The sequence below is a fragment of the Sylvia atricapilla genome, chromosome 2 (genome assembly GCF_009819655.1).
Source record: "Sylvia atricapilla isolate bSylAtr1 chromosome 2, bSylAtr1.pri, whole genome shotgun sequence".
In the NCBI taxonomy this organism is placed as follows: Eukaryota; Metazoa; Chordata; class Aves; order Passeriformes; family Sylviidae; genus Sylvia; species Sylvia atricapilla.
In genome coordinates this window covers 84,084,815-84,109,697 of record NC_089141.1, presented here as the reverse complement: position 1 = coordinate 84,109,697, position 24,883 = coordinate 84,084,815, and the positions used below count along the sequence as shown (strand labels likewise).

Genomic DNA, 24,883 nt, shown 5'->3' with positions numbered 1-24,883 from the left:
AGAACAACTGACTTGATGTGCCATGTGATTCACTGAAAAACACATCATGTCTGGACATGCGTGATAATTTTTTTCTTGCAAAAGCAAGTCCCAAAGGCTTTAAAAATGCCAAATCAACTGCTTTGATACACAGTAAAAAAAATGTATCTGGAAAAGTTTTGTCATTACATGTATAATGGTTATCAAGTGACAGTCAAATGACAGTCTTCCATTAGATCAATATTTATGGATTATAACCCATAGTCTGAAGACTATAGATTTAAAAAAAAAAAAAAAATTAAAAATGGATATACTTGGGTCTTTTTTTAAAAGGACGAGTATGAATTAGGCACTACACTACCAGGTATTAGAAATTATACTGATGGTCTGAAAATATGGTTATTTGCATTGTACTCAGCAAGTATAATACACACTTAAAAAAAAGTCCCAAGCAAACTGCCAAGTCCAGGAAGACAAACATGCAAATACAGCTAGAAAAATAATTTATTGAATTTACCAATCTTCTCAATGCGAAAATCATATACAGGTCTTTTTTTGGTTTTTAAAACCTTCTATGAAAGTTGTGCTATAGCTTACAAAGCCATGATTCCTATAGGATCACCTGACTTCATTAATGCAGTAAGTATCAGGACCTCAATGAATTAAAATCTTTTTGCACTATACTGTAAGTTTCTCTTGTTTGCAGTATACTCTAAGTTTCTTGTCTTGAAAATTATTAGTGAATAATAGCTTAGCAACCACTGCAATGGTCTATTTTCACTGTGAAAATTTATCAACATCACTAAGAATGTTTCCTGTTTCTAGTTTAAATTCATCTAGCCGCAGTTTTGGGTATCCTAAGACTTTGCTAGATCACTACAATTAAAACACTGTTCCTCATAGTTACAGCTTCAAGCTTTATAAACATGAAAATGTTCTCCAAGATCTCAGTAAGGAACCTTTGCCAATCCATCAGTTATTCTTCTGGCTCCTCTCGTTTCTTTTCAACACTTCAACACTTTTTGAAGTGCACTGGGACAAGGTATAGCTAGCTACACAACTAAATCTGGAAAAGAAGGAAGACAGGAAGGGGAGAAGGAAGAAGTGAGAAAAATAGTGGGCAATGAGAAAAATCACACAGGAAAAAGGTATGAATGAACAAAGGCAGACTACCAGACTAGTGCCAAAATTCTGAAATAAAAACAGAAAGTAGAAAATCCAAATGCTAGAATTCTGAAGCTGGCTGCACTTCACATTCAGCTCCAGTGGTCTTACTGCAAAGGGCCCTAGAGTGTTTGAGGGGTTTTTTGTTATTTCAAGCAACAAAGCAGATAAGCTCAAGAAAAAAAAATTCACAGGCAGCTCTTGAAAGCTACTTTTTGCTTATCTTAAAAAATTATGTTGGGCAACCACTTTATACGCTGATGTGTACATGTGTTGTGTGTATGATGAGGAAAAAGAATCTTACAGACTCTGCATTAATCTCTCAATCATTGAACTACCGAAGTTCAGTAATCAATGAATTGCTGTTCTCAAGTAAATGTTTCCAATGGTTCAGATATTGCAGGTACAGCCTAAAAATGCTGTTCAGAGCATTCAAAGGAGGCTATGGCGCAAATTAATTTTACCATGCAGAAAAATTATTTGCTGTCCTATTAAGTTACATTTTCAGTCACCTATCACCTAGCTTCTAATTCTGAACACTATACAGTGAACCTGTGAATGCTCAATTTTTATGAGAAAAAGTAAATCCAAGCAGAAAGTTTCAAACTGAAAAAAATTAAACTTACTGTAATTGGCACATCTTTTGTTCCTGAATTTAATAAATGCAGATTTAAAATTTTTGGCAGATCTGTTAAAGAACAAAAAACACACCTGTCTATTAGGCTATTTTAACATGCGAATCTTATACATCATTTACACTAGCTGCTTTCTTATATACTTCATATATATATGAACTATATATTGTTCAGGGTTAAAAAGTTATACCAACATGACAGAACAGCCAGCCAAAATAGCTAGTCCCAAGAATCTGACACAGACTGCATTTTTTGTATTAATAGGTATTACATGTTTCAGCTTACCACTCATATTTCTAACACATTAAGAGGTTAACAGGCTAAAAATACTACAATCAATGTCAGATGCACCATGTTCAGACAAAATTACTTTTACTTGAAAATCCTTACATGTTTAGGACGTAGCATGGAAAAGTTCTTCAGAAGCTATTTTTTTTAGTTGAACCAAAGATATATACTGTTTTTCATCAGCAATAAATCCCTCTTGCAGTTTCAAAAAATACCTCTGGTTTTACTACTTTCTGATATATACTTTTTTAATCACTAAACGGTATTAATGTAAGTGAAAAATGTTAAGCCCAAATATGTTAGAGGCAATTAAAAAATATCCTATCATAAACATTTGATCAAGTTTGCACACCCTCACTTTTACCCGTGTCTGAAAATTACTGACTTATCCAGAAATGAAGCACAAATTCACAAACTAATTGAACTGAAATGCTTTTCAGACTAAGCCATGTGCAACTGTGTAACATTAACCTTACTACTTGACTTACAACCTGGTGTGCAAACTACTGCTTGCTGGTACGCACCACAAGTACTCTTGCATCTGTGCACTATTGTAACTTGCTGTTGTCAACTGCTGTTGTCTTTTCAAAAGCATCATTTCACAAGCAACCCTGAACAGTACAAAGGCAACTAGACTTTCCTCTCCTCACCCTATTCCTGATAAATACTTCGAGAACTGAAGAATGGTTTACCTTGTGTTCGCAGTGTACCAAAATCTAGCATTTCTGTTGATGAATAGATTCCAGGTGCTTTAAAAAAAAAAAAAAAAAAAAAAAAAAAAAAGTTACAATTTTCTTATCATACTAGCAGTTAATTAATTTGAAAAACTGAAAAAAACCCCCAACCAAAACACAAACCCAAAAATCAACAAAACCCCAACCACTCTTTCACAAACCTGTTGTAACTTCAACTTCAACAGGCAGAATAATAACTTCTGTGTTGTCTGAGGCATTTGTTTTTATTCTAATGAAGGCTGTATGATTATCTGCTTCTCTTGAAGAAAAGCTGGCTCTCATCACTCCTTTTGTTTCATAGGGAGGTATTTCCTGATAAATAATCAAAGCACATCTATGACAGCACAGTAATTACAAAAAAAGCTGTCACACCAAATAATTATAATAGAAGCATTCAGTATAATTGTGTTAAGAGTAGAAGCTACAATAGCAGGAAGAGATAGGCTTCATAAAACTAAAATTACCATTAAATTCATAAAGGATAGTTATAATCATCTAATATGACACTGATTAAAACTAGGTATACGCAAGAGAACTTCCATATCCCGTTTGATTAAGTTAATGATTCTATGATTAAATTTTATGTATTCAATTTGTGAAAAAAGACAGACTAAACTAGCAGAAACCGGCAATAAACAAAAGATATTCAGAAAAAATGTTGACAGTAATATCAAATATTGACTTTGCATATTCTAAGTGTTTCTTCCTCCAAAGCCGACACAAGCCATACAATTTCAGTGCTAAACACAAACTGAAATAATGCATAACTCCATACAGCCAGAAGCTTGTGGAGCTCCAAGTTTACTAGACACCATGTAATTTACAGGAGAAAGCCAAATTAATTTTAGCTTCTGTACCATGCCTATTCTATCAGTTCTAATCTACATTCAGGGTTTGAAAGACATCTCTTTCTGTATTTTCTGGACACAGCTGCAGCACAAGACTAACTTCAGTAGTACAGCTGAAATACTAACATTGGATTGTCTTTCTCATCACATTATGTATGACATTACAGAATGTCTGAGGATTGGATTTTTGGTTGGTTGCTTGGTTTTTGCTTTTAAATAGAGGATGAAAACCTTGACTAGAAATTTTCTAAGGCACAATGACTGCAGATGTATTCTTTGAAAACTGTTGAATATCAAAGTAAGAAATTTTCAAGTTCTGTTTTCACAGACCCAACATAATGCAGACATTCATTAATGTATCCAAGGATGTGATGTGACTCTTCCATATGTGTAGCTAGGGATCCAAAGTTGGTCAGATCAAAAAATACTCCTGCATATGCAGACTGTTCCATCCAATCATTCCAGCATTTGGCATCAGAACAATTTTATACAATTATATATATCCATATGTCAAAGTATCATCACCATATCTCAAATATTTTCTGTTACTTTGAAGCTTTTTCTAACTGCAGTGCAGCTCTTGATGCAACCAATCAAATTATGTATCTGTGTGTTTCTTCCTACTGGTTTGATTTCTTCAAGCTGCCTTATTGTTTTAAAATACCAATGGTTATACAAAAACGCATGCCAATGGGTATGAAAATGGATGGATAGAGAAAACAAGAGGATTAGTCCTTGCCAGACACTGAAAGTTTTCACATGTGAGTCATCATTACTTTAACTGGCAACCTGGCCAAGAGAAGTTGAAAAGCTTCATGCTCTGAAAAACATCCCCTTTGAGTTCTCCTGACAACTAGGAATGGACCATGTTTAGAAGCAATGGAATTTGACTAAAGCAGTGCCAAAATATTAAGATATTTATTTCATTTCAACATCTAACACTCAGCATCTGTTTCCACTGCATTTTTTAAAATGCTGTGATCTGTGTTAATGCTTATATCCTTGCAACTTTTGTACATAAAACTAAAATACTGCCATTCTAATGGAATTTCTCCAGAAAAGACAAGAATTAAGTACTGTGATTGTCCTTTGCAACTCACTCGGAAATATCCTCTTAAAGCAAATATAACTGTCACGTTACGTAATGATACACTTCAGCAAGAGACAAACTGAGGAGCCCAGTGGCTCTGAAGTCTCTCCTAGACCAAAAACCAGTCATCAAAAGAACCCAAATAATTCTAACTGAAAAGCAAAATACATTTTGTATCTAGCTAGACATTACTAGTGGCGTGACATACAGCATGGAGCCAAGAACTGTACCTTCAGGATGCTTCTAAATTTTATTTCACTTAAAGATATCAGTATGTGTTACTTCAAACCAGATTTAATGAGCCAGACCACAAGTCCATCCAATCCACTACCTTGTCTCTAGCAGCAGACATGATGAGTAGGGAGTAGCTGCAGGGCATGTATGCAGGAATATTTTCCAGAAAGCTTTCTAGCCATTCTCAACTCACGATCTAGGGATTTACTTCAGCTACACACACTGCTGTTTTATTTAGTTGTCCATAATAGATTTTTCTACTCCAAGTCTGTTCAGCTTCATTTTCAATCCATGTGTGTGCATTCACAGTAATTTGCAAGGAAGGACTTTCTAAGTTAAAAGCCCCCAGCACCACTAAAACAGCCAAGACAAATAAAAAAAACCCTAACTGACAAACTAAACAGAAAAACATGTACACTTTTCTGTGGGTTAGATCCAGCTCACAGGCCTCCAAGACTGAAAGCTCAGGTAGGTGTAATTCATTCTAATGGGAATAATTTTACTCTTCACATTTCAAAACAGCACAGCTCAATACATATGGCTTATCTTAATTAAACCTTTCATTCAACTCCTACTACCATAACATTAACAGACCCTGTTATTGTTTCCATTTTTAGGGGGTATTTTAAATGACAAGACACAAAGTTAGTAAAAAAACCCCAAAGCCTAAGCTCATATCAAAATAAAACCTCCCAAGCAAGTACAATGAGTGCTGCAAGACATGGTTACTCTGGTTACTCACCCATAGCTTTCTTGTACCTCCCTGCTGACCTGTTGGAAGCTCTAAATGGAGATCACCTCCACTGGAATACACTTCTACCACCTGAGGTGGATAACAGGAAAATATTAGCACTCAATCTTAAAGGGATCCTGTTTACTTATCAGGTATCATCATATGCAATGGCATAGGTTTGTGACTATCTGACCACTGGAATACCTTAAAAATTCACTTTAATGACGATATAGCCACTTGCTAGTGCTACACTTTATGTGCTTTCTAGAGCATTTTACTGTTTGTGAATCACTTAACAGAACCAGAATTTGGTTAGGTAAAGACATCAATCCTGCCTGAACATAATAATGTTTTCCCAAGATTACATACTGGGGTATACTGAAGCAACACCTTATGCTGTGCAAACCAGAGAGAATGAAGCGAGACATCACTGGATTACAAGATCTGCTTGTTTGCTTCAGTATTCTTCCTAATTACCAGTAAGTTGAAATCTTTATTTTTCAGGAATTACAACCATTTTAAAAACTGAAATTTCACTGGAAAACCTCAGTTTAGGAAATTAAGAGACCTGCGACTATAATCTACAATGTCTGGAACTGATCTGCATTTGAGCAGAAAAAAAAAAATCCTACAATATGAAAGGCATGACCTCAAATAGCTCTAAAGTTCAAGCAGAGTTTCAAGAAGTACCAAAATAAATAAAATTTCAGTTTAATACCATAAAAAAATCATTTAATGATTTTTCTCTCAGGCTTACCTGCAGAGGTTCACTGTGAGGGTTATGGATATTTATTATAGGAGAGAAACTGCTATTTACAGGAACTCGAGCCCCAATAAATGGGCGCAATCGATAGGGGTTTGGAACTCCAATGCCAAACACCTGGTTGAGAAAAAGAAACACAAACTTAAGCAGCTGTATGTAATTGTTGCAGAGTCTAACATACACATCCACCAAGAATTCTTTGTGATTAGCTTTATAGTATACTTGTAACCAAACCTTTAAAAACAGAATCATACTAAAGCTCTGAAACAAAGAAACTGGTTACGTTTGCAGCTGAAGGCTATTCCTCATTTCTACTATTTACTTACATGTATGCTGAAAAACACACAATTAAAACCCCACCTTTTCTTCCGACACTCTGCAATAGAGTGTCAGATAGACAGATAGCAGCTAAAGATTAATGAAACATGAAATGTTCTTTTAATCATATCATTTTGAAACTATCCATATTGGGAAGCATTTTTGCTGTTGTCTGCAAAACATTGTCATGGTAAGAGTTATATTCTTTCAACGAGAGGATTTCTCTCGTTTTTCACTTTCTGGTCTCTCTCATCTGTCTGAATTACCTTTCTGAAACTCCAGTGAGTAATTTTTTGCCAACTTAATGAATAACATTGTCTTGCCACTGTATCAGATAAGAAAAGAGCTCAAGGATGAGCTACATCACTACAAGAAGCCACTAAAATAACATACACAAAAAAGGTATTGGGAGGATTTTAAACCCTATATAATTTCATTGATCTGGCTTACAGTACTGCCCTACTGCTTACGCTGTTAACAATGGTGTATCTCTATTACAACTAACAACAGGGATGGAAACTTCTTCAACAGGGTTGATGGGAAAAAAAAACCCAAACACACCACTATTGTGCAAGTATCCTTGGATGGCTAAGCATGCCATAATAGATACTGCTTTGCCTGATTCACACTTCACTCTTCTGGAAAGCGTGCAATTCTCTTACCTGATAAGTAAATACCCCATGATTAGAAGTGTTAATAAATAAAGTGTTCTCTACATTTCCCACTACTCTTGCGAGGAAAACTACATCGAAGGACGTATTCCCTCCTGGAAGAATTTTCTGGGGAAAAAAAAAAAGCAAGCAAGCAGAGGGATAAGCAAAACTGTTTACTGAATAAATTGTATTATGCAGACGAACAATAGTTTTTGTGCTGCAGAACATCCTCATGTGTTCTTTGTGGAATAGTGACATTAGGAAGTCAACTGCAGATTTGGAAAGAAAAAGGCAGAACTTTCAAACAAATGAAATGTGCAACAAACTAATAAAATAGCAATAATTTTAAACTATTATCATGTAGGATCATATTTAATTGTATTTTTACACTGAATTCTGAATTGAGTTCAGCTTATCAGGAAAGTATTTTAGACTGACAGTTCAAAGAACTGGAGAACTAACTGGAGAAATGCAACTACTACAGGACTTCCATAAATGCAACAGGTTGCTTATTATAGACAGCTTTTCTCAATTTTTTCATGTTTACATGGTTCTTGCTAAGCCACAGGCTCTGCAGACAAAACCGAAACTAGAGGACTCTATCTGATAGCAATGTGGTTAGGAGTTAACCCTGCTGACACCATACTTTTGAACCTGCAAGTTCCTGTAACACAATTACTTACAGCTCTAAGTTCACTGGAGTAACTACTGCACAGTAAAACCACTTGACATGACTTACAATATTCAGAAAATTTATAGGAACAGTCTGTTTCTGTAAGTGCTCTGAGGAAATGTGTTTACTTCAGCCAGAAAGGAGATCTGCTGTTAAACCATCTATAATATACATTTCTAACATACTCAGCACTCCTTGTGTTTCTGTGCTCTGTTCAAATTTGCTCTGATATGAGATAAAGAACTGCAATATCTTAATACTTCTAGGTACGTAATTTTTGCAGTAAGTCACCTTTTTAGAGAAGCTTCCATTCAGATTCAAGAGGAGGAAGAAAAGCTGATTTTGAGAAAGTAAAAAAACTTACCCTATTTTGGAAAAACGATGCATGAAAATGTGATGTTGTAGCTGATATTGATACTAATGTAATTGTTTCTTCTGAGCTAGGGTTATGTAGGTAAACTTTTTCCATTTTTGGCATTCCAACTGGCCTGTCAAAATAGAGAGAAAATATTTCTTAAGTGTCAGAAATCTAGACAATAAAGCATTGGACTTTTTTCCCATTACACCAGATAGGAGCATAAAAATGATGAACACTGACAACAGAGTTTTGCACTTAATGTTTTTACAAGTACCATATCTATCTTGGACCTATAAGAATTATTTAGTTAACATATTTTCCATTATTTTATAGCTTATTTTCCTGAAGGATGCAACCTAATGTTGCATCATGCTCATGAATTCTATTGTCAGATTTTTACTTCAGAATGAGAAGAAGCAAAGTTTTCTCTTCCTATGCTAGGACCTCTAAATAATTATCTTAAGATGGGGTGTACACAGCAACTGAAAATAAACAGAATACACCCTAGACAAAAGTCTCAATGCAATTTTTTTTCCATGATAGATTTTAAGCAGTCTTACCCAGAACCCAGAATTTTTCTGGTATTATATTTTATAATATGCTCTACAGAATTAAATATGCACACATATTCAGCAACAACTATTTTATTTCTATATTGTATTTGAATTCATACCTTAAGTAAAAATATAAATGCTTGAGATAAATTCTAAGAATTTGGGAACCCTGAAATACGGAAGTCACACAGTCAAAGAACTGCACAGTTTTTCAGTAGCAAGGCATGCTAACAAATTTATTTGACACCATTTTTTGGCTAGTTTCTTTTTGTTTACAGCAGCTGAGGTGACCATAGATACTCCAGTTTCAGCAATTATTTTTCAGACTTTACTGTCTCTTTAGAATTTTTTTTCATGTCTTTTACCTTATACATGTTAAGTATCAGCACCAAAGCACTAATAAAGCATGCAGTTTAAAGATTAAAAATTTCTGTATTTTGAATTCTGGATTTCAAAATAGTTGACTCTCAACTTTCAGGCCACATGTAGTCCATGTAGCACTCTCTCCCGTGTCACTTGCTCCAAACACTGCACGGACACCAAAACTAATGATAAGAATTATTACCTGTAGTACCTGCAGTGATGGTGACCAGAAATAGGCAGCTATTCTGCCATCCTCAATTAACCTTGACAGACCAAATTAATATGTGCTATTGCAGCCACAGTTTTTCAGCTTAGAGGGGCATGTGGAATATATCACAACAGATGAGGCAATGTAACTTCATTGTAAATTAAATTGCATGGAAAACTTAGTGACGATAAACAAACTATGCCATAATTTACAAACTTACTGTGGCTCCTACTTATTGTAGTAGGAACCTCCTACACATGAAACATGCACTAAAGAAGCAGATGCTAAAGACCATGCTACTAATTCAAAGACACAATTATTAACCACCAACAAATGACACTGTCACTAACAAAAACACATGCAGTCAGCCACTGTACAACTATTTGCTTTGTTTTCTGGGTTCACCTAATTTCATGTCTCCGTTAGCAAACACTTGCTCTTGATCTTTCTTTCACTGTCAAAAACTCTGTCTTTGACTCCTCTAACTTCACCAGTTACAAAGACCACAATTTCTCTTGCCTTTCAAAACCTGTACAAAACCAAACATGCGGGTTAAGCCCTAACAGAAAATACTTTCATCTCTTGCCAGCATACATGGGGATATCAGAAAAGGAAATGGTTTATCAGCTATGACATTTTGCATTAACTACTCTAACTGCTACACTGTTGATCAGTGGAATTAAACAGTAAACCTATGCACCTGTTTTCCTTTTGCTAGTAAAAAGCTTACCAGACCAGAGGAATCCAAGTGAGAGCCACCCCTCCAAGTTTCCTCATCACTGCCCCCATCCCCACCAAAAATCTCACCACAAAAACATACATGCACATACATCCCCACAACCAATAGAAGTGTCTGCTGAGAGAGAATTACCCAGCACCTCCTGAATTATGAACCCACTGCTTCAAATGCTTTTTCAGCGACATCACTACAGATGGCCTTGCGTATTTTATCTGCTTGGTAACTATGAAAAGCAGAAGCTTCTCTACCAGTCAACAGCTTTGCAGCAAATGCCTTGTTTAGACAAAGTGGTCAAGCCTTAAAGCAGTACTCTGATTCTACCAGCGCCAATTTTTTTTTTAAGAAGGGGGAGAAATAGAAGTCAATCTCCTCCAACACTGAAGAAAGCTCTTGCAGCTTGAGGATCAGCTGTCTGTTCCCTAGTTCTCACTGCAATTTTTCACTCTCATGGAAGAGATGTTCCCAGTGCCTTACTGCAACTCCTTTGTTTGCCACAGTGCAGTTTTTGGGTACTTCTTTTCCCCAAAGCATGTTCAGCAGCTCATCCTGAAGAGGAAATCATGCTCCTACTCTGTAACAAAGCACTCCAATCACTCATCATGTGAGGACTTAACAGCAAAAACTAGAATCAAACTGAACAGTTCCTTCCAGCCACAACAGCAAGGAGAGAGAGATGAGTAGGTTTTAAACACTGTATTACATGTGTACAAATTACATGACTAGTGTATCATCTGTGGTCTCTAAAGAGAAACAGCTATGTACTGAAAACTGAAGATCAGAATTGACTTCAGTGACATTTAAGATGCACCATGTGTGAAACACCATAAAGCCAAGAAAATTATCTTGAATGAACTGGCAGTAATAAAGTCTTCTCACATCAGAAAGGTAGTCCACAAATAAAACTCATTAGTCAGGAAATATTTCAAATATTAACAACCTTTAAGACCTTCATGCTTTTCCAGTTCTGAAAAGAAGGGCCTATATTCACCTGTTTGAGACGCTCAATTCTATAAAAACAAACTGGTAAGGAAACAGCCACCACCAACATCATAGCTCAATAATTTCATATGCCAGACTCAATTACCACAGTGTAATTATGGGTATTAAAGGAATTCTGATGTTTGGATTTTGTTTTAGTTTACTCTTTTGCTGATCATTCTGATTTTGAAACAGTGAGTCTGGTATTACATTTAGGTTTATGGAGATACAGCTTTCCTTATACTCTTTAAGCGTGATACCCAAATATACAGAAATAGGACTTCATAAACCTCACCTATTTTTCCTGCCATCAGACATGGTAAAGTCCACATAGGGCATTGTGCACCAGACACCTCTAATGAACCTGCATTCCAAGCAATAATCTCTTAATCTCTTAATAAGGGATGCTCTCCAAGCTGCATATTATCAAACCACAATGATCTGCACAAGTATGGTTGGAGCTGATGCTAAATTTTAGAGCAGAATTTCCCAGAGCAGTCACAACTAGCACTTTTCATTGTGAGAAGCTGGTATAGACAGATCTTCAGGCAAACATGAAATACCAAAATATATAAGATTTTGCTCCTGATCCTTTGTCCCTGCATAATGCTAGGTCAATCTACACTGATTAAAAAACTGATACCATAACCTAGATGAGAAGATACTAATTAACAAGGGTGAGGTGCCTGGTCAAATAGGTAAAGAAGCCTGTGTTAATGCTCTTTACTGCTGCAACTCAACTCTTTTCGAAGTCTGAGTTAGTACCTGCAGTGTATGGTAAGCATGTCCTTGTAATGGAATTCATCGCTGTTCCAGTGATCAAAAGGTAGATTATTTTAACAACTGAAATTGGCTCTTGCAAATTTTGGGGAGATGAGTCCTTGAGTTATTGACCCAAAATTGACATGCGAAAACATGTCAAACTTCACTGCGAAGTAAAAACAAAATGAGAAAATTCGCTCCTAAAAGAGAAATAAAATTTTTTTCTTACTGCATTTAGTTTAAGCACCTCTGTAAAATGCTCACTTGATTTATGAAAACTGATACAAATCTATTACTGAAAAGCAAAAGATACAAATTCAGCAGATACATTCTTCCTCTTCCATCTCTTATTCTTTCTAATGAAACTGGAGAGAGAAATGAAGTCAATCAAAAGCTTCCTAGATACATCTTAAAATGCTGGGTATATAGGAAAATATACTCAATATTTAATTCTGGTAAATTCCTCAAGCATTTGAGAATTTGACAGGTTTTCCCTCACATATTTTTTTCATTTAGCATCTTTGGCAACTGCGGAAACAATTGTAAAACCAGTTGTCATGCAACATATCATAAGTGTCACAAGGGTTAAATCAGATCCTGTCATACAGTATCCTATCAGACAGGAGTGAATAACAGATGCCTAGAAGGCAGAAGTGTAATGTGGAAAGCATACAAAGTCAGGTGCCCTGGACACCCTCCTAGGCTCAGGAACTTCCTGAACCAATGAAGACAGTTCTCCAGCCACAAGATCAGACTGAGCAAGCTCCAACAATTAGAACTTGGGTGTTGACTTGTAACGTCTCCAACTACTTTTAATTAAAAGAAAGAAAACGAGCTGGTCTTACAAGGTTACCTCTAGAGACTGAAAGAGAATGCTTTTTGTGCCCCATTCTGAAGAAAATGCTAGTTTCCTTAGAAAAAGGAAGCCTGCATCATGTACAAAACTAGAAAGTTTTTAGAAAGAATTTACTTGCTAATTTAGATTCTTCCTGCTTCACACAAAACTGGTTGAGTGACACAGGCAAGTGGCTTCTTTACCTGAAGTTAAGAGTAGTCGAAGCACATATATTTGCAGTCTCAAACATGTCTCCAACTCCAAAAAACAAAAGAAAACAAAGGGTTTGGTTTTGTACATGTACTAACCTAGAAATTGGTTGTTTCTTAGCTTCCAGATTTCACTGACTTTTAACAGAGAAAGATCTTTGACATTAGACTTGACAAAAAGTTGGTGTCAATGTAAAATACTAAATAGGACAAGTGTCCCATTTTAAGCTAGGAATCTAACTTAGATACCCTACAACAAAATCACGCCTTTTCCAAACAGTTATCAAAACCACATATACAAGTAGTAGAGTTTATCCAACCATGTCAGCAAGTGTGATTGGAATGAATCTAGGAGTGTAATGAACTTTCAGCAGCATTGTGCAGTCTAGCATGATATGTGAACAAAACCTGAGGCAGATCTAGATGAAATGTCAATTTATCGTCAAAAATTTCTCACATTCAGCAAACTCCAAGGGAAATGAAGTTTACTTTAGCAACATTTCTTTAAAATTCCAACAGTCCCAAACTCTCACACACTAGAAGCGTATCAAATGTACTGTGTAAACATTTGGATGTACATTATAGACAACTTACTTTTCAGTAAATGTACTTAACATGTAGGAAAAATAACTGGTTGAATAATTTCTCTAGTTGCTAAAATTCTTCACTATTTTTCATATAAGGGATTAGAATTCTTGAAGAAAACTGACCATTTTGCTGAACTTACATCAGCCTTATGTTACCTGAAGTAACTCCCATGGCTTTAAGGATATTTATATCTACTGTATATCCAGTATATGCAAACGCTTTATCTATAGCTCAGGAAAACTTCCAATAGCTAAATGATTAATAATATAGTTTCTCCATTCTCTTACCATGCTAATCCTCCCCTAAGTTTTACAGCAGTCAAGACTTACAAGGGTGCAAATCAGTTTACACTGCAGTACAGCACATTCATGATACGCCTTGACTTTCTAAATGCTCCCTTTTCATTTGTATCTTGTTCTTAATTCATGTAATTCAAAGTGCAACTGTAGTAAGTGCAGTCTAGATTCAAAGGGAGATATATTAAGACAGGTTTAAGATAGGCTGCATTCCCCAGATTTTTACCCAATCTGACACTATCCTGTTCTTAAATTAAAGCATATCCCTTACATTAGAGTAACATAAGGTCTCCATGCCTGCAAGGTCTCAGTATTTGAACATTGCCAAGCAATTGCTTTCAAGCCCAGCTTAGTATTTCCTAGGATATCCTGCTAAATACTAGAGCTCACAAGCACAAAACGTGAAAACATCACCAAAGTCCCATAATCAAAACACTTAAAAGGAAATGCGAAATGAGATTATCAATATAAAATTGAAATAAAGAACCTCAGAATACTGCCAATTAGAAAATTTTGTCTGAGAATAGGACCTTGCTCAAATTGAGTGAAGCAAGAACCTCCGCTCACCACAAAAGAATATACTGATGACGGATTAAAACATTGCTGTAACCAAAAGTGTAATTTCATACATTACCAATAATTTCTGTGAAACAGCATGTCAACTTCATCTAAAAGAATTCTGCTTTAAAAAAATTTTGATATGCAGTCTAGTTTATATTTTATATCCTAAAATATTCAACAGACAAATGCTCCACTATCAAAAGGTACCTCTATCAAAAACTTTAGCTGAAGAACTTAAACTTCACTTTTGATACTGTCAGAGCTGAATTAACAAAGATGAAGGCAGTGTACTGAGTTCTATGAAGATCCACATTCTCCCACAAAGTAGGTGCAAGAACTGAATAGAAACTGCTCTGTAAAAGTATTATTCAGCCTTCACCCCAGGTGGCCATCTGTAAGACCTCTAATATGAAGACCTGTCTTAAACACAGAAAGTCATATAGATAATTACTGTTTTGCCAAAATAGCCTCTGAACAATCAACTCCCAAAACTATGGAGAATAACATGATTACTGTTTGTTGATTAGAACACCTCAGTTATTCCCATTTAGCAACAGGGGAGAGTAACAGTTTAAAAGAGAGAATACAAGGAACAGAATGCTGGTTAAAAAAAAAAAATCAGCTAGTTGTGGAGCTGGCTTTAGGTGGAAGGTTTTTTTCTTGTTTTCTTTAAAGCCCTGAATCTCCAATACTCAAGATGCTGCAGAATTTGTTCCAGAAAAATACTGGCGTTGCTTCAGAAACAAGAAAGAGGCATACAGATTAAATAACCAAATGAGTATTCCACACTTAGTCCAAGTAGTCCCCTGGCACAGTGATATGGGAGAACCTGCCTCAGTTCTATCCCATTCCCAGAGGCTTAATGTATACAGAGAACATTTGGGATCTCTTCAAGTGAGCTAAAGATTTGCATATCCTTTTGCATATCCTAACATACAGCTTGCATTTCTTTTGATAAGTGTGAGATTACCTGGACTACTTTCAAAGTGGTAGAATATGGTAATGTTTGCTTTATATTAAAACAGCATTAAAAAAACCTCCAACTGTTATAAACCAGAAGTAGAAGGCCATTTTAATCTCATCTCCAGGTGGAATACAGGAATTGTGTCTACAGCACATATTTATCAACTTAATATTGGTTTTGATTTTCTGAGATCCTTTGATAAAATTACTTTTATTAACTATTATTATTCCTGCTTAAGTTGGCAGGTTTTTGAAACATCTGATTAAACCCATGCACTCTTAGCAGACCAAAAATGTCACAGGAAGAATGGCTTGACCCACAACTTAAAATAAATTATTAGATCTTTCTTTAGCCTAGGTATGATACATATTGATAGGTCAGCATAAACATGAACTAGGAACAAGTTTGCTCTACTAAATGCTACATCCTATCTATTAACAAATCACTCTTTGGGTATAGTACTTATTCAGAAACTAAACATGCATTTTATGCCTTTTCTAAAATCCATTACTAACAAAGACAGAGAAGTTGGAATTTGAATGTGAAAACCCTGTCTGTTTTAAAAGGCAAAAAACTCAAAAGCTTAACTCTGCATTAATTGATTCCAAGGTGCTTGGCACCTGCAGCTTCTTCCCACCATAAGGCTAAGTTATTCAGCATTTCTCAGAGTTGGGTCACAGATTTTAAACTAAACTTTGCGGCTCCATATCTAAACCTTTTCTAAAACTGCTTTTGGCAACTCATATTTTAATAAATCAGAAGAGGATTTCTGCCTGAGACTATAAGCTAAATGACAGGAGATAAATGAATACTATACAGCTACCAAAAAAACCCCACACAAACGAAAGAAGGAACACATAATGAATCAAGATCTAATACACAGGTTCCTTATTTTACTTGGCAGAAGGCAGCACTCCCACACCGCAGTTCACATGTATTGTACTGAGCCATTCCCAAGTAAAGAGATTTGTGCTACTTTTAATACTGTATTTGATCTGTACTATTTTTTCAGTGCTTTCAGCTTTGACAAGAACAGCTAATGTAAAAAAGTCAAAATATAATGAAGAATGACTTAAAGAATACTTTAAGTCTGGTACATTGTACTGTCTTGGATCTTCTTGCAGCAAGGGGGAAAATATCATCTTCGCAAATCCACAAAGCAAAAAAGCACGTGTAGCTTTCATCAGAGCACAAGCATGCAAACTCTAGATAATCTTTAAAAGATATGTCAGAGAACATCACATTTATCCATAGTAGGAAAAGGTGCATGAAATACATTTCCAATATCCAAGTCTGGAATTACTATGAACTAAAAACTTTTACAATTTTTAAAAGAAAATAACTTTAATCAACAGAAAAGTTCAGCACAGCTCAGACAATAAGCACACTGCTCTACAAGTTTGAACTCGTACTGCACTCACCAAAATAATTAATTAACTGTAACCTAATTTTTTTGTAGCAGAGATGCTGTAGAGTAGAGCTTACCACTAGATACTTTGTTATTCAGTTCAGAAACTCAATATTCTCTTACCTAGGATTGCTTACTGACATTAGGAAGAAAAACAACAAAATCACACATCATCAAAAGCTAAAGGAAATTTTGAAGGAAAAAGAGGGGGCAGAGTGACTTATTCTGTCTTTAATTTTGCTAGACAGTACAAGTAAGTTCTGTAAAATGAGGCATTTTCATACAGCTTTGTTATTTAGTGACATTTACACTGTTTTTTGGTGGGTTTTTTTTGTATAGGGGTGATTGCTGGAAAACTACTCTGTACAAACACCACACAGTCATGGCTTCTCTTCTTTCAGAAAGACATAAGTATACACTAAATCAATACACAGGAGCTCCCTTGCACAACTCTGTAGTCACCACATTGTAAACAGTCTTCCCCCAAAATAAAGGTACTATATTTTTATTAATAATCTATGCCTTATCTGTAAACGAAACACTTCCATCCAGCAGCAGTACTGGTTGAGAATAGGCTACAGTTAAGGCTGCTAAGGTACACCTGGGCTATTTTCATTCTTCCAGGCTGAACAGGTAACAAAATGTTTGAAACGCCTTCACTGCAGTTTACATTGGTCTAAGTATCAACCATGCACAGAGGCTTCATGAACAACTACTCCAGAAGCACTTTTGACTGTTGAAAAAAGAGAGATTGGTGCTATCTATAAACAGTAACCAGTTCATGGTAAAACAAGACTGAAGTAGTTCTCAGAGGACCTAACAGATACACTGATGAAATGTTTAATTTCCTTCCTTCTCTCTGTTTTTTTTTTAATGGAAACAGCAATCAGTTGCAAGGTAGAGAACATGGAGCTAAGCTCCTGAAGGCCATTTGTTCTCTTGAGGCTGTATTATCACAACTCAACATTACTGTTCTAATAATTGCAGATCCACGGTCAGTTTTTTTGCCACCAAAGCAATAGTAAAACTGATACACTAGAGTACACACTCCCTGACAAGGGTTATATTCAAGTAGAAAGGTAATCTCACCACACAACATTACCTTCTAGACTCAAAACTGCCCACACTCTGCACAGCAGCCATACAAGTACCTAAAAAAGTACAAGTACCTACATCATCAAAACCACAGCAACTGAAAGGTAGCTTATATGATGCTTAAGACTGAGTACAGCAGCCCTCTGAAGGCCAATTACACTTACAGTCTATTAATGCAAATCTTTGTATACAACCTTCTCTATCAGCTTTATATGCTGTTCCTATTCATTTTCTGGGTTTTTGCTTGCTGTTTGTTCTGTGAAGTGGATGGGGGTTTTTTGTTTTGTTTTGCTTGATTTGATTTCTTTGTTTTGTTTAAATTTGCTTAACTAAATAGACCAAAAGACTTTTCAACTTACTGTTCATGGAAGTCCAGCATTGGTGGCTCAAACCGGAGAGGTCGGCAATTTCCCCGATACAGGGATACACTGCAAGAAAAACTGAAATGCTGTAAAAGATACTATTAAATGACATTTTTGCACCCTTCCCATCTCAAATATCCCTTTTTTAGTAATACACTGATTAATCCTAATAAAGCAACTAACTCAAAAGAAGAAACAAACAAAACAAACTTGTCCAGTCAGTATACCATAATTTTACAACATGATTATGTGGTGTCTCCGAGATAGATTATGCAAGAGCACGTATCTTGAAAATGGACATAACTGAAGTGTGAACCTCTCCTTTATATAATGATAGCTGAGTGAAACAACACACTAAATAGGTTTACATCATCTTTCATAGCAATGTCCAAACATTGCTATGAAAGATCTTTTGGATATTGTCCAATGTGCAACAGCAATTTACATACACATCCTGAGTTTCTCCAGCTACTTGTGTACTAGTACATAAATGATCTTGAATGCATTTGAAGGTACTGAGGCCACACATGAGAAAACACCCAACACTGTTCAAAACTTGCAATATACAGGAGACAGTGACTCTGCCCTGGAAACATTCCTTATCTTTGCCTATATGAACCTCTGCCTGGAAACTCTTTAGGAGAATTCTAGTAGATGAAAACCAAAACTTAAATAGCACTCTAACTATCCAGCAGTAAAGTCAACAAAGAACCTGGAAGGATTTTCTGCTACTGCTTATTTTATTAGTACAGTTATATAGAGCACAACAGTTAACCCACAACAAAAATTAGAAGTAAAAAATACAAAGCAGTTTCACTGATCAAAACATTTTTTTATTATTCAGAACTATGTGATTGTGAACACAGTTATGTATCTCTGTAATTGTAACACTTTAATTAAGCTAAGTAAAAATCCTATTCATACAATAAACAAAACAACAAAAAAAAAAAAACCAAAACAGGGAGACAACAACATAAAAAAAATACATGGGAAGACTAAAGAATAGAAGAAAATCAATGGCCCCTGAATAGCAAGACCAACAGATTTCTTTTTTTCTTCAAACGCTTGTTTTTTTTCCTGATAATTAAACAGCATTGTTGTTTTAGATCCTTGTTTTCTGATTTTGTATCAACCCCAGATGCTGAGCTGCAGCCAGCTGTCCTGGGTAAGGAAAGTTACTCCACTAACTCATTTCTACCCAGAACTATGCAGCTCTGCCTCAGCAAGGAGGAGCAGCCAGGAAATGGCACACACACATGTGCCTTGTCTTATGAAAGCTGAGGCCTTGAGCAAAGATCAATCCAATTCCATCCAGTGCAATTCCAGGAAAACTAATTATTGATCAACTTCAGATGTCTTTCCATACTCCAGAACCACTTCAACGAGGAAGCTATTTACAGGAGTAAAAGTTTAAGAATAAGCTAGCAAATCTTAATTGTATCCTTTAATCAAAATCAAATCAAAAGCCTTTTAAATAAAATTACAATGTCTCAATGACTCACTCTGAAACTCTGTGACCGAATCTTCACACTTCAAGTATAATACACAGCATGCTAATCAATTTCCAGCACTCTATGTTTGGATGTCAAAGCATCTTCAATGCCCCAGAGTCTAGTCACTAAAAATAGCTTTGTCCACATAAAAGTAGTAAAACACTGTCAGGACAGGAGTGGGCTTAGTACATCCAGGCAGCCTTAGTATATACTTAAATATGTGTGTGTGTGCACATGTGACGTGTGTGCAGATTGCAGTACAACAGAAGTGAAAATACAAGAAGACATCAACAGGAAAAACTGTATCCAGATCTACAAAAGAAGTTAAAATTCTTGCTACTATTAAGTGCAGCTGTGACACATTACAGTTGTCAAATAAGAGAGTGCCTAGGTACATCCTCTCAGGCTAAAGTCAAACCTCAAAGTGTACAACAAATGCTCAACAAAATGAAGTTTACAGAGACATTGGATGTACGAGAATACAACTGGAAAAACTATAGTAGTTCGTAAGGATAATACAAGCAACTAGTATGTCTTCAGAGTCTAATTTAAAAAACCACTTAGAGTGCATTTCTAAATGATAAAGGTCAAAAAGCTCAGTACCTGCATTGTCAAGGTAACATTAAAATGAGATCACTCATCTTAAAGTGATCTTAAAAATCAATCTGTCCATTTCTTCCAAAATTAAAACTTTTGAACAGTTAGCACCTCTTTTGCATTGGTAATTATTGGTAGAATGACATATCAATTCCTTTTATGGAAAAATACTAAAAAAATTTACAGTATTTACAAAAGTGATAATTAATATCTTTATTTCAAATGCATTGGAAACACTGTCAAGAGTAACTTGGCCTAACTTGAACAATCATGACATACTCAATTCTCCACATACATGTAAAGGTTAGGCAACATTTTCTCAAGCCACAGAGCTGCATTATCCAGGAAAGCCAGTCGGACAACACAGATTTTTAAACTTTGTTACATTTGGTTGAAGTCTGGTAACGTCATAATGAATGCCAACTATTATAATAAAAGTAACAACTGTAATAAGATTCAAACAGGAGCAAGCAATATTGGGATTCACAAACTTTGCCTACTGAAGGGCCCAACACGAGTCAATCTGCACCAGACTAGAAAATGATGATAATATCTGCTCAGCTGGGAACTTGCTCATGGAAGGCTGGATCCACCCATGGGTAGAGCAACTTTACAGCATAATGACATGAAGTTAATTATTATTGTATGCATGTAGAAATATGGCTCCCGGTCTTATATCACGATTTAAACGTTTTTCCTTCCCTACTCTCCAAGTCTTCTAACTTTTAAGGACAGGAAGAACAATATGAAAAAGAAAAGCTGCATCTGGAAGAGAAGACTGCTGGTATCTGCCAACAAGCACCAGCAGACTAAGAACTGGCCAGGAGTCATCTGAACCCATAATTTAAATGCTCCTAACATTTTTTTTCCTTCTGCAAGAATCTTTGTTTTAAAATTGAGACTTGAGAGTGAATTACACATAGTCCCTAGCAGGATCATTATCCTCCCTGTTCTATCCATGCTGTATCTGAGCAGGCATTTACCTCAACTACTAAGATACTGCTGCTACCCAGATGCAATTCACTGAAGTGTAACTTCATGTCTCAATAACATTCACCACAGATGCTGTCATAAACACGGTCCACATAGCAATGCCTGCAAACACTGTAGCTGATATGGGCATCCATCTGTGCTGAGCCACAATATCCTTCTGTCTTAAGGACATTCTCCAGCACTTCCATAATGCTTTGCTGTTTATCAGAGTACTATGCACTCAATTTTAGATAACCAATGAACATCTTTGCATTTGGAGATGAAGAAAAGGCTTGTCACACAAGGTATTTAAAGATTTTTGCAAAGTTGGGCAGCAACTGCGTCTCTGTATCCTCACTTTACCTTTCTAGCTGTTCTGGGATTTCTGTAGGAGTTATGTGCTCTGTGGAATTTTATCTGTACATCTTTAATTGCTACTGTAGAAAATTCAAATCTAAGCATACTCCACATGTATTTTTTTCCACATTACTTCAGCAGTTGTTTAAAGGGCTTCATTTCCTCTCTTGTGCCCATAAATTGTAAAGAAATAAAGACTGTGAAACAGCTTAATTCTCATTATTTTATTTAGCAACAAGAACTCTTAGAAAGCCGCTACTTTATTTCCATTACCACAAAATCAAATAAAAGCTATCTAAAAATAACTATGTGAACCTTTAAAATGGCAACTTGGCAAATACTTCACAGTGGGTATTTTTTGTGCCAGAATCCTCGAAAGAGCCACTGCAGACTTTTTGAGCTAAAAAGTAAGTAACCTGAGTGCATCCACAATTTGTTAATATTTAAAAATAAAGCTAAGCTGCATAGATCAGAAAACATATTTTAATTTTTAACACTAGAATTTTTTTTCAGAAATATGGGTATTAATCACAGGTTCAGTGAGAAAGTGAACTCCCACAAAACAATTGACCACTTCTGGGAGTATCTGGGAGAAGCTTCTGCTAAAATGCAGATGAATAAAAAGAATAGCAACTTTCTTTTTTCTTTTTCCACAAACTACCCAGATAGTAGCTAGCTCACATATGTCAATATTAACCTTGTATCAGGAAAACACACTCATACCAGACAAAGTTCAAAGCTAACAATTTCCAAGGGGGAGTGTCTGGGAAAGAACAAGGAGAAGCTTGAGTGCACTGTAACCTGACCATAGGTATGAACAAAACAAATTAAATTGCTAGTTCAATTGCCTCCTTCCAATTAGTGCTAAAATGTAGATCAGAGAACTGAATGAAGTGTCTAAATAGGGAAAAATATTGGCAAGCTATACCAAGAAGAAGAAATCATGTCTAATAAGGACAAGGAAAGACAAGTCATCTAGAGAAGTATTGTTTATATCAACGCCATTAAAAAAATCACCTAGAAAAAGACTTAAATGAAAGATTAAGGCGAAACAAATAACAGCAGTGAGAGAAAAACAGAAAGCAAATTTGGTATTTACTATCTAATATGGTAACACGGGGCTTGTGATGCAGATCTTCATCACATTGTGACTGAACTTCAAATAGGCCAGCACTTTTAAGTGGAGCAGACTATTTGTATTCAGATACCTAAACCAGTGTTTTAACAGAACAGACTCTTGAACACTGAAGTTTCCAATACATAAAGCAATCTTCTCAGCTGAGAAATGAAAATTTTAAAAATTCTGTATGCAATCTCCTCCATGGCCTCAATATCAAGAACTATGAAATTCAGTTGTTTCCTGGGAAATAATATTGCACCTAATCTGTGGATACCAATATAGACACTTTGTTTCTGCCACTGAGATTTCATGATTTAAACAAGATACTGTTCCATTTAAAGAATCTCCATAAGGTCTGGCTATATCCAAGACACAGTAACCCACTAATCATTGTTATCTTTTGTTCAACTGTCATTCCTGTAAATTCACGTTTTCATACTTGCAATCTGACGACATACTGCAGCACATAACTACTGCTGTTTGCATTCCTGTCCACAGCTGGAGATTTCATAGGTTTTTCAAAATGTCCTCTTTCAAAAAGAAGGATCTTAAGCCCACAGTTAAGCAACTATACACACAGTAAAATAGGAACTCATCCAAAATGGAAAATTCTTTTACTAGATTTCCTGAAAAGGAACAGAGAACAGGTTGTGGAAAAAAACAGAATGGTATTTACTGAAAATGAGCTAGGACAGTTTGCTGAATACTACTGTGTAAGAAACAAGATTCATTATTACTGTTCAATGCACTCCTTAAATAAACAAGAATATCTGATCATTCTTCAGAGAAAAATTAGGGACCAGGGAAAAAAGAGGCCACTTATCTTCCTCCTCAGATATTATACATGGCAAACTCTTCAGTAACAGATTATGTCTTCAGTCCAGGAGAGGACAAGACATGGTGATGGGATGTCTAATCTGGAGAAAAGGAGGTTCAGAGGTGACCTCACCACTCTCTACAACCACCTGAAAGGAAGCTGTAGCCATGTAGGGGTCAGACTTCTCCCAGGCAACCAGACTGAACAGGAGGAAGTGGCCTCAAGCTGCACCAGGGGAGCTCAGGTTGGAAATTTGGAAAAAAATCATGTGGTTAAATACTGCAACAGCCTCCCTAGGGAAGAGTGACATCACCATCACAAAATGAGTAGATGTACAACTCTGTGATAAGGCTTAGTAGGCATGGTGGTATGTGGCTGAAGGTAGGAGTTGGTGATCTTGGAGGTCTTTTCCAACCTTAATGATTCTATGGGACAAAGGAATGTGGGGAAGAATCTATCAAAAATAACATCAAGTTTTTCTTCAAGGAGTATATGAAGAACTTTTGAAGTAGGCAAACTTTCTCCTTAATAAAAGAAACTACCGAAAAATTATTTTAAAGAAATCTACAAGCAGAGTCAGTTTAATTACACAGAATTTCTCTGTGGTACACATTACAAAGTGAATTAAAGAATTCTTCAGCTCCCCATGTGAAGTTTCTTCCTCATGAAGGGCCACAGAGATGATCAGAACAAAGCACCTCTCCTACAAAGACTGGCTAGAGAGTTAGGGCTGCTCAGCCTGAAGAAGAGAAGGCTCTGAGGTGACTTTAGAGCACCTTCCAGTACCCCAAACAGGCTACAAGAGAGGTGGAAAGGGACTTTCACAAGGTCATTTAGTGCTAGGACAAGGAAGAAAGGGGTTTAAACTGAAAGAGAGAATGTTTAGATGAGATATTAGGAAGGATACTTTATTGATAGGTAGTGAGGGACAGAAACACAGCGCATGGCAGAGGGATGGAACTAGCTTATCTGCAAGGTCCCTTCCAACTCAAACCCTTCTATGACTGAGTTGTTCAATATTAAAAACTATCTCACATTTTAGTTTCATTTCCTCTGTGTCACAAAAATAACTGAAAAAAACCCCCATGGTTTTTATTTGATCATTTTACATGAAGCCTTTATTATTCTTATGTAA

The 24,883-nt window shown here is 36.0% G+C and overlaps 1 protein-coding gene across 1 annotated transcript in view; it reads right to left on the bottom strand.

The window, feature by feature from the left end:
• TMEM131 (transmembrane protein 131) overlaps window positions 1-24,883 on the bottom strand; it is a 93,801-nt gene that overhangs the window by 38,065 nt on the left and 30,853 nt on the right. The window contains exons 4-11 of the mRNA XM_066313628.1: window positions 18,390-18,458; window positions 8,477-8,600; window positions 7,449-7,565; window positions 6,463-6,585; window positions 5,715-5,795; window positions 2,962-3,112; window positions 2,759-2,815; window positions 1,770-1,831 (exon numbers count right to left, since the gene is read on the bottom strand). Of these exons, the coding sequence (XP_066169725.1) occupies window positions 1,770-1,831; window positions 2,759-2,815; window positions 2,962-3,112; window positions 5,715-5,795; window positions 6,463-6,585; window positions 7,449-7,565; window positions 8,477-8,600; window positions 18,390-18,458 (784 nt within the window). The remainder of the gene's footprint in view (window positions 1-1,769; window positions 1,832-2,758; window positions 2,816-2,961; window positions 3,113-5,714; window positions 5,796-6,462; window positions 6,586-7,448; window positions 7,566-8,476; window positions 8,601-18,389; window positions 18,459-24,883) is intronic.